The 16,512-nt window shown below is 44.5% G+C and overlaps 1 protein-coding gene across 1 annotated transcript in view; it reads right to left on the reverse strand.

Annotated features, from left to right (window-relative positions):
* The window catches only part of NID1 (nidogen 1), an 81,419-nt gene that overhangs the window by 49,494 nt on the left and 15,413 nt on the right, over window positions 1-16,512 (reverse strand). Inside the window, exons 2-4 of the mRNA XM_047702070.1 lie at window positions 4,182-4,481; window positions 3,361-3,587; window positions 610-983 (exon numbers count right to left, since the gene is read on the reverse strand). Coding sequence (XP_047558026.1) covers window positions 610-983; window positions 3,361-3,587; window positions 4,182-4,481 — 901 coding nt within the window. The remainder of the gene's footprint in view (window positions 1-609; window positions 984-3,360; window positions 3,588-4,181; window positions 4,482-16,512) is intronic.

A 16,512-nucleotide genomic window follows, 5' to 3' on the forward strand; every position in this document is an offset into this window, starting at 1 on the left:
AAAAATGTAACAAAAATCCAACAGAATATGGTTGACAAGAAAAGATTGTATTTTAAAAACTATCTTTCAAAAAAAGGCATCTCTAAAAGGGTGACTCCATTGGTTTTGTATTTTTACATCTTCACAAACCAACTCTGAAGCTGACAGGACCTGGGAGGAAAAAATAATCAACCACCCTCATTCCAAAACCAAGAGGAAACAAACATCAAAGATAAACAGGGTAAATAGCCAAAGAAATTTCTAGACTGTTTTTTCAGGTGGGTGAATCTATTTCTGATCCCAGAAGTCACAAACAAGAAAATCTGACTTTCAAAATAACTCCAAGGCAATTTTCTCTTTAAAACAGGACCAAAAGGGAGTCAGGAGACACTTGAAAGAGCACCGGCTCAGCAGCCTTGTAGCCGAAGCCCTGATCCCCATAGATCCCTCGGAGTCTTTGAAGCCATCAGGCCCATCCAGCTAAGCCCCACAGCCGCAAGGGCCGCCCCTCTGTCCCTGGCTCTCATCCTCCCAAACCATCACATAAGGCGACAGACACCCTCCAGCAGAACTCCCATTGGGAGACCCAATTGCCCCTGGACAGACCCGCTGGGCGGCAAATGGCCTCACCCACTCCCGTCTCCTCGACTTCATCCACGTCTATGACCTGCGCGGGCTGCCGGGGAAATGTCTCCGCGGGCGGCAGGAATGACCTGGTCCTCTCCGTGGGAGGCCTGGGGAGTCTCTCGGTGGGCAGGCGGCGGGGGGCGAGGACACGGGGCGCACTGTGCGTGTCTGGGTCTCCCCTCCCCCGGGCCTCGTGGGGGAAAGGTGTCGTGCTCGTGTCCTCCAGGTCCAGCTGTGTCACCGGCTCGTAGTCCTCGTCATCGTACTCCGCTCCGTCGTCCAGTCCGAGGCCCACATCAGATGGCACCACGCCGCTGGCTGTGGCGGGGCTCCCGATCTCAAACACCCAGACACCCTGCTGCCCTGAGTTGCTGCTCCTGGAGGAAGGACAGGTTTCTTAGAAACGGGCCAGAAACCCACAAACCGCCCCCACTACGCAAGCAGGAGGAGTCCCGGGGATCTGGGTGTCAACCTGAAACCCACTGCCTACTCTGTCTTGGTCTCTGGTTCTGGCAGATAAGTTCCTAAAATCCTCGTAATCTCCGTCTCTTGCATTCGCGTGAGATGACAGGTGGCTGGGACCCTAGGGAGCTTCAGGATGGACACTTCCATCCAGTGGGGCACGACGAGAGGGTTGGAACTTTCAGCCCCACGACCTGACTTCCAGAGACGGGAGAGGGGTTGGAGACGGAGTTAATAGCCAATGGCCAAGGAGTCCATCAAACATGTTTTTGTAATAAAAACACCTAAACGATGAGGTTGGGAGACCTCTGGCATTGGTGAGCCCAGGAGGATGGTTTGCCCAGAGCCAGCACGGAAGATTGAAGCTCCCTCTCCCTCCAATACCTTGTCATATGCATTCCTTCTATTTGCCTGTTCCTGAGTTGCACCCTTTAAAATAAACCGGTGATAGTAAGAAAAGTGCTTTCCTGAGTTCTCACAGAAAAGTTATGGAACCTGGGGTGGGGGGTGTTCCAGAAACCCCTGACTTACAGCTGGCAGACCAGATGTGCAGGAAATACAGCACCTGGAAGGGCTGGCTTCCGAAGTGGGGGCAGTCTCGTGGGGTCTGTGCTCAGCTGGAGCTGTCTGCATCAGAACCCAGATGAATTTTAGGACAGCGAAGGGATGCCCGAAGAGTGAGAGAATCGGTAGGTATTGGGAAAAAAAAAACCCATCCACGTGGTGTCAGAAGTGTTGTGAGTGAACATAGTACAGACTTGGATTATCAGAAATGCCAGCTCTATCAGCTGTGGAATCTCAGACAAGTCTCAGTTTACCTTTTCCTGTCCCTATAGTGAAGTGCAAAGGAAATTCAGATCCGAAAGGCCTTGTGTAATTAAAAACCACAGTAGAATGACCCTAATCTCTCCTTCCTTCTCCACCATTTTTACTGTGCGTCTGTGTCTGTGATTGGAAGCTCTCCTCCCGCAAACTATGGAAAATGACCAGCTTCTACATGGGAAAAGAGGGGACAGACATTACCCAGTGGAGAACCCTGAGCAAAACATCGGGGGTGGGACAGGGGATGAGGAATCGAGAAAGCCTGCAGAAGGAGAGGGGTGTGTGCTCAGTCTGCCTGTCCAAGGACTCCGGGAAAGGCCGTGGTGTGCGGGGACCCGCCAGCCAGCTCAAGAGATCCAACGGCTATATTTTAGTAATTTTGCAAGCCAGTTATTAAACAGAGCCACTGCAAAAAATTAAAATCACAGAAACTTACAATCCCATAAATGATTACAAAAAGGAAGGCCATAAACACTTGAAACTCATCACATTGAATTATTTTACTATTATCTGTGTTCTGGAAGTTAGTTAAGTCTACTGCATCTGTGTGGTGTGAAGAACGATTCTCTTCTCAGCTTCCTGTAGAGCAAGACAACATGTGAAGCTGGCACCCAGCCAGGCGAGGAGTGATCACAGCAGTGAAACAGGCAAGCACCAGAGACGAGGGCTCTCCCCACCACACAGAGCCCCTTGCTAAGCACACCATTAAGCCAAGGGCAGACGGGTTTTAGACTTAGTTGGACTATATGAAATTGGGAGGGAGGCTGTTCTCTCTCTACTTTTTAAGGCACAATGGGAGGGAAAAGATTCTAGTTTTAGAAGAAAGCAGTCCAGCTTTCCCCACTTTTCCCAGATTCTGCAAAAGAGCCCAAGAGAACCCTAATTCTTTTTTTTAAATTTTATTTATTTGTTTGATAGAGATCACAAGTAGGCAGAGAGGCAGGCAGAGAGAGAGAGAGGGGAAAGCAGGCTCCCCACTGAGCAGAGAGCCCGATTTGGGGCTCGATCCCAGGACCCTGGGATCACGACCTGAGCGGAAGGCAGAGGCTTAACCCACTGAGCCACCCAGGTGCCCCGAGAACCCTAATTCTGTTGTAAGAATTTCTCCCCTAGTCCATGGGAGGGGGGGAGAAGGTTTTTCTCAGCCTGGGTTCACAGCAGGAGACAGGGTTTGAATAGCATTTATTTCTAATTGTAGACTCACAGAGGAGCTGGTAGAAACTTCCAGATGAGCATGGTATCTGAAAAAGGGGATGTCTGTTCATTCTGAGAGTATATTACTTTGAGTTCATCAGGAAAAAAACACTACATAATATAAAAACTATATACAACATTTAAATCTCTGGGAACATTTTTAGGTAATGTTCTTTAGCGCCCATTATATCATCCTTAATAAAATAATAAAATGATCATCTTAACAATAAAATGATCATTAAGGGGAGAATCTACTGGAGAACAAAGAAAGCATACTTGGCCAAATTTCCAATTGATTCTCTGTCATTAGCAAATATGTTATAAGCTCCTTCACTCTTCCAGAATAATCCCTGTACACCTTGACTGAATGCAACCACAGCGGGAACTTGGCTCTCCTCCTTCTTCGAGAACGTTGTATAGAACTGCAGACCGTCTTCAGGATAGAGGAAAATGGCATAGGAGCTGGAGTCAGAGGAGGCCAGAACAGCCTGGAATGTATTTCTCTGTGAAGATGAGTTGAGATTCAGTTACTCAGGAATATATCGATACATTTAAATTGTTCGATTCACCAGACTATACAGAGAAAGCCCAGAGGATGTAATGTATCTTATTTGGGAGGGAAAAAAGAGTATGGCCAAAAGGTTTGGGGATGGCTAATTTTTTTTTTCTTTAAAATTAAGCAGGTTTCTTTATTGCAGGGCTTTTCAGAGTGAGTCATCAAGGGGGAGATCAAGTTTTGCATTTCCCAAACTTATCTGAGCATGGGAGGGCTTTTTGCCAAGGACTATCTTTTAGGACTGGTGATCTGTGGTACCCACTTTGGGACATCCCCTGTCCCAAACCTGGAACAACCTCTGTTTAAATGGAGTGCTTTTGGCCCTTTCCAGTTTCTCTCTACTCTGTAATACTATAAAAATTAAATAATGGTGGAGTGAAATTGTTTTTTCTAAGGAGAAAGAGAGGCATGTCCCAGAAAGTTACCTTAGACCTAGAGATGACGTTTTGACCTACTCAAGTGTCTCCCTTCCTTCAAGGAAGACCAAAGTGTGCAAAACCAACCTGTTGACTATTTGCCCTCGTACCTGGGAAAGCCTTACCTTGCCTTCCTGGTCGGGGTCCTTGCTGGGTCCCTGGTAGGGAGCCACAGATTCCCAAGTGACAACCACCGCGCTACTGGACTGGAAAGGGACTTCTGGGAACCCCCTCTGGACACACTCTGCAGCCAGCTGAGTGATGGACGGGGATAAGTCCTCCCGATAATAAACCTTCCCGAGGCCATCTGTCGTGTCCAAGTCTGCCAGGAAAGGTGCGACCGCTCCGAAGGTTGGTGGGAAGAAGCCCAGAGAGGACTCTTTGGCTGGGGGTTCACTCATGGCAATGATGCCATTTGTGGTGACCTGTACAAAACAAAGCAGAATTAAGAGGAGAGTGAGAAAAACCGTCTTTCTTGGGGACTCTGAGCTCCCACGCACAGAATGCTGTCACAGGTACCCCCCAGTCTGTCAGATACAATAGAACTGGAGAAGGACATGATCCCGAATTATGAAATTCAGCTCCTCTCCTACGCAGGATGGGCTGGTGGAGGGGGCATGAGGCAACAGTCACAGGACCTGACTCTGGCACATACGTAGCCGTCACTGGACCATGGATATGTGTCTTGAACTTCGAGTCTTGGGTTTCCCATGTGTGCCTGCTTTACATGCAAAGCACCACTCAAACCTAAGCCATTACTGAAGGCTTCACTAGGAGCACCTGAGTGGCTCAATTGTTAAGCCTCTGCCTTCGGCTCCGATCATGATCCCAGGGTCCCGGGATCAAGCCCTGCATCGGGTTCCCCGCTCAGCTGGAAGCCTGCTTCCTCCCTCTACCACTCCCTATGCTTGTGTTCCCCCTCTCACTGTCTCTCTCTCTCTCACTCTGTCAAATAAATAAATAAATAAATAATTTTTTAAAGATTTTATTTATTTATTTGACAGACAGAGATCACAAGTAGGCAGAGAGGCAGACAGAGAGAGAGGTGGAAGCAGGCTCCCTGCAGAGCAGAGAGCCTGATTTGGGGCTCCATCCCAGGACACTGGGATCATGACCTGAGTTGAAGGCAGAGGCTTTAACCCACTGAGCCACCCAGGTGCCTCAATAAATAAAATCTTTAAAAAAGTAGAGTGTTCACTAATTTACCCAACAAACTGATAACCATTACAAACCAGAGCTGTGCTAAGTGGTGTGGGTCCCACGATGGATAGTACACGTCTCTCACTTCAAGGAACCCACAATCCAGAAGAATATGGGAAAGGACTGACACACACAGATGATGATATAATGAGTCATGGGGTCAGGAAGTCACTTTGGGGGCACCTGGCTGGCTCCGTTGGTAAAGCATGAGACTCTTGATCTCACAGTCGTGAATTCAAACCCCACTATTGGTGTAGATCTTACTTAAAATAATAACAATAAATAAGTAAATAAATTGAAAGGGCATCTGTTAAAAGGAGGAAGTAAATTTGAATGGGGCCTTAAGGTATCATTTTATTGTGAATAGTTTAATGTGTCAGAATAAGAGCTAACACTGAATGTTTACCAAGTTCCAGACATCTTATTAGCATTTAATTTTCAGAAGAACTCTGTAAGACTAGAAACTACTATTATGCACATTTTCCTGATGGAGAAAATTAAGTAAGTTAAATTCATCCAAAGTTACCAGTAACTGTCAGCACTGGGATTCACACCCAGGGAGCCGGACTCCAAAGCTGGCCTCGTAATCACTACACACAACCTTCTTGAAATCAGTTCTAACTGCCTATAAAAAAGAGCTTGGTGTTCTTACCCAGCTAACCCCCCACACTGCTGGGAAAAAGGGAAGGGGACAAAGACCCCCTTGATTGTTGGAGGGTACTCAGGGGTGGGGGTACTTGGGTTCCCTACAAAGCCATGCTAAGAATGAGGCTTTGAGCCCCCCCTTTCTTTTTAGTGCACAACCCGCTGATGACATAGAACACCACTTCAGTGCCCCTTTTACTTCGAGAATCTGTGAATTTAAAAAAAAAAAAAAAAAAGCCCAAATCAAATGGGAGAGACTTTGCAAATGGCCCCTGGTCTGCACTTTTAAGAGGCGGGGGATCAGAAGAACATGAAAGCAGAAAACGGGCTCGTTCCAGTGCAGGGGTTGGTTGGAAGGCCTGTGGGTTTTCCAAGTCACTTACTTCCCTCCCCGCTCCTCCCACACAGCCTTCTCCCCTCCTCCCTTCAGACCTCATCCTTAGAGGAGGGGTTGGGGTGGACACAAAGAGGAGGAACTTAAAAGCAAACCCTGCAACAGGCCAAGAACTGGGTGACAAGGTTCGAGGGGGTGGTGTGGATCTGGGCCCAAGGAAGGGAAAGGAACGAGAGTCCGGGGGGTTGCAGAGTTGGTGTGGGGACTTAGCAGAAGCCCTGCTCCCTTTCCACCTGTCTGCTGGCGATTTTCTGGAGTCAGGAAAGGAGCTCGGCCTGCTCTTCCCCATCCCACCCCGGTCCCCATCCTGCCAGCCCATCCACACCTCTCCCTGATGCGGGGACATCCCAGTGGGGCTGCCGTGCGGGGGCGTGGGAAACAGCTCGTTTCCCAAACCAGCAGAAGCTGGCCGTCCTGCCGCTGATGGGAAGCGAGCACGCGGAGGCCACAGATGGAAAACTCGGTTTTAAAAAAGCTGTTTTCCAGTGAGATTTAAATCAGTTCAACAGTTCTGAAAACACGGGTGTCTTTTACGATTTCGAATCTGGGTACAGGATGTGTCTCTTCTCACAAGGAATGCTTTGGGAATCGAGTTTTAAGACAAGTATCGAGAAGCAAATGCTTTTGGACACAGACCACATGACTCTCATTAGTATTAGTGCTGGAAAATTATTTTTCAGCCTTTTTTTAATGGCATTTGCAACTCAGCTGCTGGTGATAAAGAAAGACGACGGCAGAGAAAGATGTCAGAGACAGAACACCCGGAAGGTTCATTTGACTCTGAGCTTTAAACTTTTCCCCAGTCAGTGTTCATTTGTTTGTTTGAGATCGACCAAAGCCCGGCTGACTTGAATAATACTCTTACACTTGGGGGCCAATCCCACCGCACACATCTGTCGAGCATGTGATGCTCCTGTCCTCTCGTTCCTTTTTTCCATCTTCTCAAAGTTGAGCAAATCGACAGAAGCGCGGGGAGCACAAAGGGAAGGGCCTATTAAATACTTAGGAGGTCAGGAGGACGGACTCCCTTTCTCCCCCACGTCCTGTGTGTCCCACCTCTGAGGTACCTGGCACTTGCTCTATCCCCACGGCCAGCGGCACCTGCTCCCCAGGGCCTCACGCTTTCACTGGACCAGCCCAGTGAAGTACGGACTCTAAGAGAGCCTTCTCGTCTACCCAGTGTGGCTCTGCCTGCTCAACCCTCCTCCCCTCCCTCACTCCTTGAGCCCCCATTTCTGTCTCCACTTCCTGTTTGTTTCCCTCTAGGCGCAGACCACCAAGTGTAATGACCTTATTGACTCGTCTGCTGGCTGTGCTACTTGCCCCTCAGGCGGTATGTCCCTTCAAAAGCTGGGACCGTGGCCACCTTAGTCACTGCTGGAGCTGCAAAGCCTCTACACCACCCGGTGTGTGTCAGTCCTCTCCCTTCCCGACCTCCTCCAGAAGTTGGGGGTGGGGAGGTTCAGACAGAATAAGGCCCAAATACCAAGGCTGTGTGAGAAATAGCACCTGAAAATGCGTGAGTTCCATTCATGAGCCCATGAAATATCCCGCATTATGTATCACGGCTCCTTCCCACTGGAGCCCCACGCCGGCCACTAAAACAGAGTCTGCACAATGACCCGATGACTCAAATCCAAGCAAGTCTCCAGATCTAACTCCCAGTTTACAGGAAATAGACGGGACAGAAGGACATGTTCAGTGATACTACAGGGACATGACCAGCCAAACCCAGAACATGGGACACGGTGAAGGACAAATACATAGTTTCTTCAATAAAAAGATTTCCAGAAAAAAAGGTGGTGAGGGGGACCTGTAGATTTAAGAAGTCCTAAGAAAACTATATGCCAGATCTGGGTCCAGGGTCAGACTGGATCTGACTTAAGCTGGACTGGGTCCAGTAGGAGGCTTTGAGTGAATAAAATTTTGTCTCAAGGCTGAACAAACAGGTTAACCCTACCAAAGATAATCTTGAAATAAAGGCCACAGTGCAGACCTTTTAACCTAGATAAGCTTAGCCATTTATGAGGTATCCTAGAGAAAAAGGGGTCCCAGCCAAGGACTCACCATAAAAAGTAGAGAGAAAATGATTTCTCCTGCCCTCCCGCCTCTGGTGACTGGGATGTGACCTGCCAGGACACCCCACTCGCTCCAGAGCATGCAGATGGGATCCTGGGAAAACTGGCAAAAGCCGGGAAAGGGTGAGAATTCTTGCCAAAGTCAGCTCTCCCAGATCTCTATCTGCACAGCCTGCTTGAGAGAGGAAGGTCAAATTTCATGTTTTCCTTTCCTTTCCAGATTCAGATTGGCAGGCAAAAACATTTGTAACAATTAGGTCTTTGAATTGTGACTTGCAGATTTGCTTTTGGGTACCCATTGGTTGTTGATGCTTTGTCTCTCTAAGGAATATCTACTGCCTTCTTATTTATCTGGTTTTGTGTCAGGTGGGGGGCCCCCCAAAGCTAGCCAGACAGAGATGTGTGTTGCCCTCCATTTGTGGTTAGGGTCCTATCAACTATTGCCAACTCTTCGGGAGAATTGTCTAAGTCTTCCTTTCTTCTGGTTATCTTTGGGAGTGGCGAGGGGAGTTACCTCGGGGAGGCAGTATTCTTTGTACCCCCTTTGGGGGACGCCTCTGGCATCCAAGGGGTTGTTCAGTTCTGCCGGCAGAAACCTGATAAGATACTGGAAGGGATTTTTTTAAGTAGCTCTATGGTCAGAAGTTGGCTGAGTGAAGCTGATATCCAGAGATGATAGCAATATGTTTTTAGGATTTCTCACCTAAGCTACAATCAAACTATTGTTTTTAGGATTTCTCACCTAAGCTACAATCAAACTACTGCTCATGAATGGAAAAGAAAAACATTCTGAAGTCTTTTTGGAAGACTTGGAAGGGTTTACTGCAGCTCCAAATCTAGAACACGAAAACCTTTTGATTTTCACCTTGGTAGAAGACTTTCACCCTGATACAAAGAAGCAAACTGAAGATAATAGAAATAGATGGGAGGTTCAGCCCCTTGATATCTTTAAGGCTAGATCCCAATTGTTTGCGGAATTAAGAGCAACTGTCCTTGTCTCACAAATCTTTGCAAAACCAGCAACACAGCTCTAGAAACAATCCAAGTCTACCTATCATTATCATCCCCCCAAATTCCCTATTCATCTCTGAATGCCTGCAGATATTGTAAAAGATCAGAACTTTGGAAAAAGAACTCGCCTGTGTTCGGGTGCTTTAGAGAAAATGAAGGAAAAATTTAAATAGCAAAGGCCCTACACTTCTGATAACAGAAAAATATACCCTAAAACTCCTAGAAGAAAACTTGCATTTCTTCTCTGTCCCTAGAAGATGAAAATATTACCTCATCCTTGAAATATAAAACACAGCCCACATTTACCTGAGACTGAAGGAAAAAAGGTGGGGAGAAGGAGGCTTTTTCAAAATATAAACACTTAAAAAATCTCACTCACCCCAAATCTAGCCCACAGCCTCCATAAGATTACTTGCCAAGGACAAATACAAGTTTGAAGTCTCTTCCACAAATATTACTAAAAAGCGTTAGCCACCTGCCGTCGGACCAGATAAAGTTTCCATCTGCCAGAAACAAAATGTGGATCCAACTGTCCTTCCATAAACTAGTGCCTTTTGTAGTATCATACCAGTCCCACAGCTAAAATTTTAAAATAAAAGCTAGGAGATCTCTGTGTGCATTTGTCTGCATGCTTATGTATGTATATTACAAGTGTGCGATTTGTCTTCTACCTCCAGATGGTAATGCCAAAATGAATTTGTAAAAAGCTCTATTTAATTGGTTAAAGACAAACATGCATTATATCAATCAAGTGTACTCTCAGAAATATAGAAACTAACCCAAATTTTTTAAAGCTTATAAAGATTAAACCAGAAATCAATGAAAGAGAAACCAAAAGAACAGTAGAACAGATCAACAAAACTAGGAGCTGGTTCTTTCAAAGAATTAACAATATTAAGAAACTCCTAGCGAGACTTATCAAAAAGAAAAGAGAATGGACCCAAATAAATAAAATCATGAATGAAAGACGAGAGAGATCACAACCAATACCGAAGAAATATCAACAATTTAAAGAACATATTATGAGCAACTATATGCCAACAAATAGGCAATCTGGAAGAAATGGATGCATTCCTAGAGATGTATCAATTACCAAAACTGAAACAAGAGGAAATAGAAAACCTGAACAGACCCATCACCAGCAAGGAAACTAAAGCAGTCATCCAAAATCTTCTAACAAACAAGGGTCCAGGGCTGGTTGGTTTCCCAAGGGGAATTCTACCAAACATTAAAGGAAGAATTAATACCTATTCTTCAGAAACTGTTTCAAAAAATAGAAATGGAAGGGAAACTTCTAAAGTCATTCTGTGAGGCTGGCATTACCTTGCTTCCCAAACCAGACAAAAACCCCACCAAAAAGGAGAATTACAGACCAATATCCCTGATGAACACGGGTGCCAAAATTCTCATCAAGATACTAGCCAACAGGATACAAGAGTACATTGAAAGGGTTGCTCACCGCGACCAAGTGGGATTTTTCCCGGGCTGCAAGGGTGGTTCAACATCCCCAAATCAATGTGATAGAGTACATTAATAAAAGAAAGGACAAGAACCAAAAGATCCTTTCAATAGATGCAAAAGAAGTATTTGACCAAGTACAGCATCCTTTCTTGATTAAAACTCTTCACAGTGTAGGGATAGAGGGAACATACCCCAATATCATAAAAGCCATCTATGAAAAACCCACGGCAAATATCATTCTCAATGGGGGGAAAACTGTGAGCTTTCCCCCCTAAGGTCAGGAACATGACAGGGATGTCTGTTGTTCAACATAGTACTAGAAATCTTAGCCTCAGCAACCAGAAAACAAAAAGAAATAAAAGGCATCTGATCAGCAAAAGAAAAGTCAAGCTGTCACTCTTTGCAGATGACATGATACTTGGAGAACCCAAAAGACTCCACCTCAAAATTGCTAGAACTCACACAGGAATTCAGCATCACGGAAGGATAGAAAGCAGTTGCATTTCTATACACTAACAATGAGACAGAAAAAAGAGAAATTAAGGAGTTGATCCCATTTACAATTGCACCCAAAACTACAAAGGTACCTAGGAATAAACCTAACCAACAAGGCAAAGTATCTGTACTGAGAAAATGATAGAATGCTCATGAAAGAAATCAAAGAAGACATAAAGAAATGGAAAAACATTCCATGCTTACAGACTGGAAGAACAAATATCATTAAAACATCTATTCTCCCGGGGCACCTGGGTGGCTCAGTGGGTTAAGCCTCTGCCTTCGGCTCGGGTCGTGATCTCAGGGTTCTGGGATCGAGCCCCGCATCGGGCTCTCTGCTCAGCAGGGGGCCTGCTTCCTCCTCTCTCTCTGCCTGCCTCTCTGCCTACTTGGGATCTCTATCTGTCAAATAAATAAATAAAATCTTTAAAAAAAAAATCTATTCTCCCTAGAGCGATCTATACATTTAAAGCAATCCCTATCAAAATACCATCAACTTTTTCACAAAGCTGGAACAATCTCAAAATTTGTATGGTACCAGAAAAGACCCCAAATAGCCAAAGAAATGTTGAAAAAGAAAACCAGAACTGGTGGGCTTCAAGCTCTGCTAGACAGTATGGTACTGGCACAAAAACAGACACACAGATCAATGGAACAGAATAGAGAACCCAGAAATGGACCCCCAACTCTATGGCCAACTAATTTTTGACAAAGCAGGAAACAATATCCAATGGAAAAAAGACCGTCTCTTCAACAAATGGGTGTTGGGAACACTGGGCAGCCACATGCAGAAGAATGAAACTGGACCATTTTCTTACACCATACAAAAAAATAGAGTCAAAATGGATGCAAAACTTAAGTGTGAGAAAGGAATCCATCAAAATCCTAGAGGGGAACACAGGCAGCAACCCTATGATCTCGTCTGCAAGAACTTCTTGCTAGACAGGTCTCCAAAGGCAAGGGAAACAAAGGCAAAAATGAACTCTTGGGACTTCTTCAAGATAAAAAACTTTTGCACAGCAAAGGAAACAGTCAACTAAACCAAAAGACAACCAACAGAATGGGAGAAGATATTTGCAAATGACATACCAGATAAAGGGCCAGTATCCCAAATCTATAAAGAATTTATCAAACTCAACACCCAAAGAACAAATAATCCAATCAAGAAATGGGCAGAAGACATGAACAGACATTTCTCCAAAGAAAACATTCAAATGGCAACAGACACATGAAAAGGTGCTCCACATCTCTCAGCATCAGGGAAATACAAATCAAAACCACAGTGAGATACCACCTCACACCAGTCAGAATGGCTAAAATTAACAAATCAGGAAACAATAAATGGGGGCAGGGATGCAGAGAGAGGGGATCCCTCTTACACTGTTGGTGGAAATGCAAGCTGGTTCAGCCACTCTGGGAAACAGTATGGAGGGTCTTCAAATAGTTGAAAATAGAGGTACCCTATGACCCAGCAATTGCACTACTAGGGATTTATCCTGAAGATACAAATGCAGTGATCCAAAGGAAAGCCTGCACCCCAATATTCACAGCAGCAATGTCCACAAGAGCCAAACTATGGAAAGAACCCAGATGTCCATCAACAGATGAATGGATAAAGAAGATGTGGTATACATATACAAGTGAATGCTATTCAACCATCAAAAAAAAGGAAATCTTGCCATTTGCAATGATGTGGATGGAACTAGAGGGTATTATGCTAAATGAAATAAGTCAGTCAGAGAAAGACAATTATCATATGACCTCACTCATATACGGAATTTAAGAAACAAAACAGGATCATAGGGGAAGGGAGGAGAAAAAGAAAACAATATGAGACCAGGGAGGGAGAAGATGCATGAGAGACTCTTAATCATAGGAAACAAACTGAGGGTTGCTGGAGGAGAGAGGGTGGGGGAATGGAGTAACTGGGTGATGGACATTAAGGAGGGCATGTAATGTAATGAGTACTGGGTGTTATACAAGACTGATGAGTCACTGAACTCTACTTCTGAAACTAATAATACATTGTATGTTAATCAATTGAATTTAAATTAAAAAAATAAATACAATGTCAAATATTTTTTAAAAAGAGAGAGAAATTGGGCCCTGCATGGAGCTCTGCACTGAACATTCGGCCTGCTTAGGATTCTCTCACTCCCTCTGCTCACCCCCCTCTTAATCTCCCTCCCACTCCCTCCTGGCATGGGTGCACACATCCTCTCTCTAATTAAAAAAAAAAGTTCCTAAAATCTTTTTGTTAACTGGAAACCTTAGTTATACTGAGAAGAGCAAAATAATGGATATTCATTGACTATCTAGATCACTTTCAAATAAAAGGAAATACTGAAACTAATTACTGAACCCAAGTTTATTTACCTGTGGTTTTCTTTTACAGAGGAACTCAAGATATTTGAGTCTATTTGTAAATATGTTTCAGGCCACACTGGGGGCCTGGGTGTGGGCATCTGGATGGGGCATCTGGATGGCTTAGTCCATTAAGCATCTGCCTTCGGCTCAGGTCATGATCCTGGGGTCTTGGTATTGAGCCCCACATCAGGCTCCCTGCTCAGAGGGGAGGCTGCTTCTCCCTCTCCCTCTGCCCTTCTCCCCTGCTTGTGCTCACTCTCTCTCATGCTGTCTCTCTCTCTCTCAAATAAATAAATACAATCTTAAAAAAAAAAAAAGGAGCATTTACTATTAGGAAGAGTATCTGGAAATTATGAAATGTATTTATAAATTTGTCAGTCTAGAATTGCTTACTTCTTAGTTTTCTTTTTTTTTTTAAAGATTTTATTTATTTATTTGACAAAGAGAGATCACAAGTAGACGGAGAGGCAGGCAGAGAGAGAGAGAGAGAGAGAGGGAAGCAGGCTCCCTGCTGAGCAGAGAGCCCGATGCGGGACTCGATCCCAGGACTCCGAGATCATGACCGGAGCCTAAGGCAGCGGCTTAACCCACTGAGCCACCCAGGCGCCCACTTACTTCTTAGTTTTTAATAGGAATTAAGGATTCCAATAATTAAGAATTCTAATTAATATATGTAATTAAGACTACTAGAAATAATAAGGTTTTTTAAAGCATGCTATAATATCAACATATTCTGATCTTGACAAGAGATTGTGAATGGTTTTTCTTTACCTTTTAAGTAATCTACCTGGAAAGCAAAGATTTTTGTCTTGCTAAAATAACTCACTGTGCTTAATGTTGTCTTTCTCATGACTTTGATTACTTAAGAAAATACAGTCTTCTCAACAGTAAGAGAGTGAAGTTTTGTTCACAACTATGTAACTTTCTATATTTGCCCTTAACATTGTCTATTGTCACTTTGACTAAATAATGAAGTCTTAAATCATAATGATCTGTGATCCTACTTAATCAGATATTCAAGCCTTTTGACATCTTCTAAAAATCAAATTCTTTAAAAGATTTTATTTATTTATTTGACAGAGATCACAAGTAGGCAGAGAGGCAAGCAGAGAGAGAGAGAGGAAGCAGGCTCCCTGCCAAGCAGAGAGCCTGATGTGGGGCTCGATCCCAGGACCCTGAGACCATGACCTGAGCCGAAGGCAGAGGCTTAACCCACTGAGCCACCCAGGTGCCCCTAAAAACCAAATTCTTTTGGTTTGGAGTAATTTTTTGACCCCAAAAAGTAATTTTAAGATTTCCCAGAGGGTCCCTCTCAAATCTCAAAGGACTTGTCTCTCCCCTTGTAAAAGAGAGATGTTAAATTGCTTAGGTTTACTTGGTATGTTAAAGTACGTGGGGTTCATTGTCAAATAAGTGACAGCCCAACCAGGTGGTTAAGGACAGTCACTTGCTGGTAGCTCCAGGAAACTCAGGATGTCCTGGGGACCTCATGAAGAGAAAAATTCACCCAAATCCATGGTTATTTTCAGGCTAAGTCTGACAGTGAGTCCCTAGCCTGGCTTCTTAGTCTGGAAAGGCTTTTAAAAGTCCAACCTAAGATTCCTTATGAAAAGTTCCAGCAGAGGTGTCTGGGTGGCTCAGTCGGTTAAGTAAGTGTCTGACTCTTGGTTTAGGCTCAGGTCATGATTTTAGGGTCAGGTCATCATTTGGAGGTCAGGTCATGATTTCAGGGTCGTGAGATCAAGCCCTGCCTTGAGCTCTGTGCTCGTGGAGACTTTGCTTGAGATTCCCTCTCCCTCTGCCTCCCCGCTCCGACAACTCATGGGAGCAAGCTTTCTCTCTCAAATAAATAAATCTTAAAACAACAACAACAACAACAACAAAAAGTTCCAGCAAAGCAGATTTAAAAGGAGCCGATATAGTCAATCACTCTTCTTGCTGTGCTTTACACAAATAATCCGGTCAAATTTAATTTTTCAACTTATTTTGCAAACAGTTTAGTTTGCATGATTACCTTTGATAGAAATACGGGTGACTGGTTCAGAGAAACTAGTAACACGATGTTGTGGATGTCACATTCTACTCTTGTTCATTGTGTCTGAGGATTTGTTAGATCCCTGTACACTGTACTGAATCCTCAATTCTTTGTGTTTCTTCAAATGTCTGGCTACACTTCCAGACTAACGTTTCCAATCTTCTCTCCCCCTTCTGATTTGGAATCACTACAAAGAAAGACTGCCTTTGAATATCCCTGTAAGGGACCATACCAGGTCCTCCATACTGCCAAGAGAGCAGTTAAACTTCAGGGACTTGAACCATGGGTCTCCCAGTTAAAAAGGGTTCCTCCAGACCCTTGGAACTGCACCCCAGCTGGAGATATAAAATTAATATCAACAAGGGATACAGATGGCATCTTGAGGTGGACAGATCTCCCAAGGCCATGGATCAAGATCTTCACCTCCTGGGGGGCCTTTTTGTCTTAGTCAGTAAAGTGTCTGACTCTTAATTTCAGCTCAGGTCTGAATCTCAGATTCAGGGTCATGAGGTCAAGCCCTGCACCGGGTTCCATGCTAGGTGTGGAGTCTATTTAAAAAAAAAAAAAAAAAGATTTTCATCTCCAATATGAGGTCTTTATTCCTTTTTCCTTTTCATCACTTGTATGTTCTCTCTGAATGCATGGGAAGGCAATGCTTCCGGGGTGTGGTCCCTGTCTCTGAATGTGTTGTTAAAGTAGCGCCTACCCAACAAAACCCTTAGACTCCCTCCCCAAAATTGTTCTTGATAAGAGGACAGCCCTTGATTATC

Source organism: Lutra lutra, chromosome 14, assembly GCF_902655055.1.
Source record: "Lutra lutra chromosome 14, mLutLut1.2, whole genome shotgun sequence".
In the NCBI taxonomy this organism is placed as follows: Eukaryota; Metazoa; Chordata; class Mammalia; order Carnivora; family Mustelidae; genus Lutra; species Lutra lutra.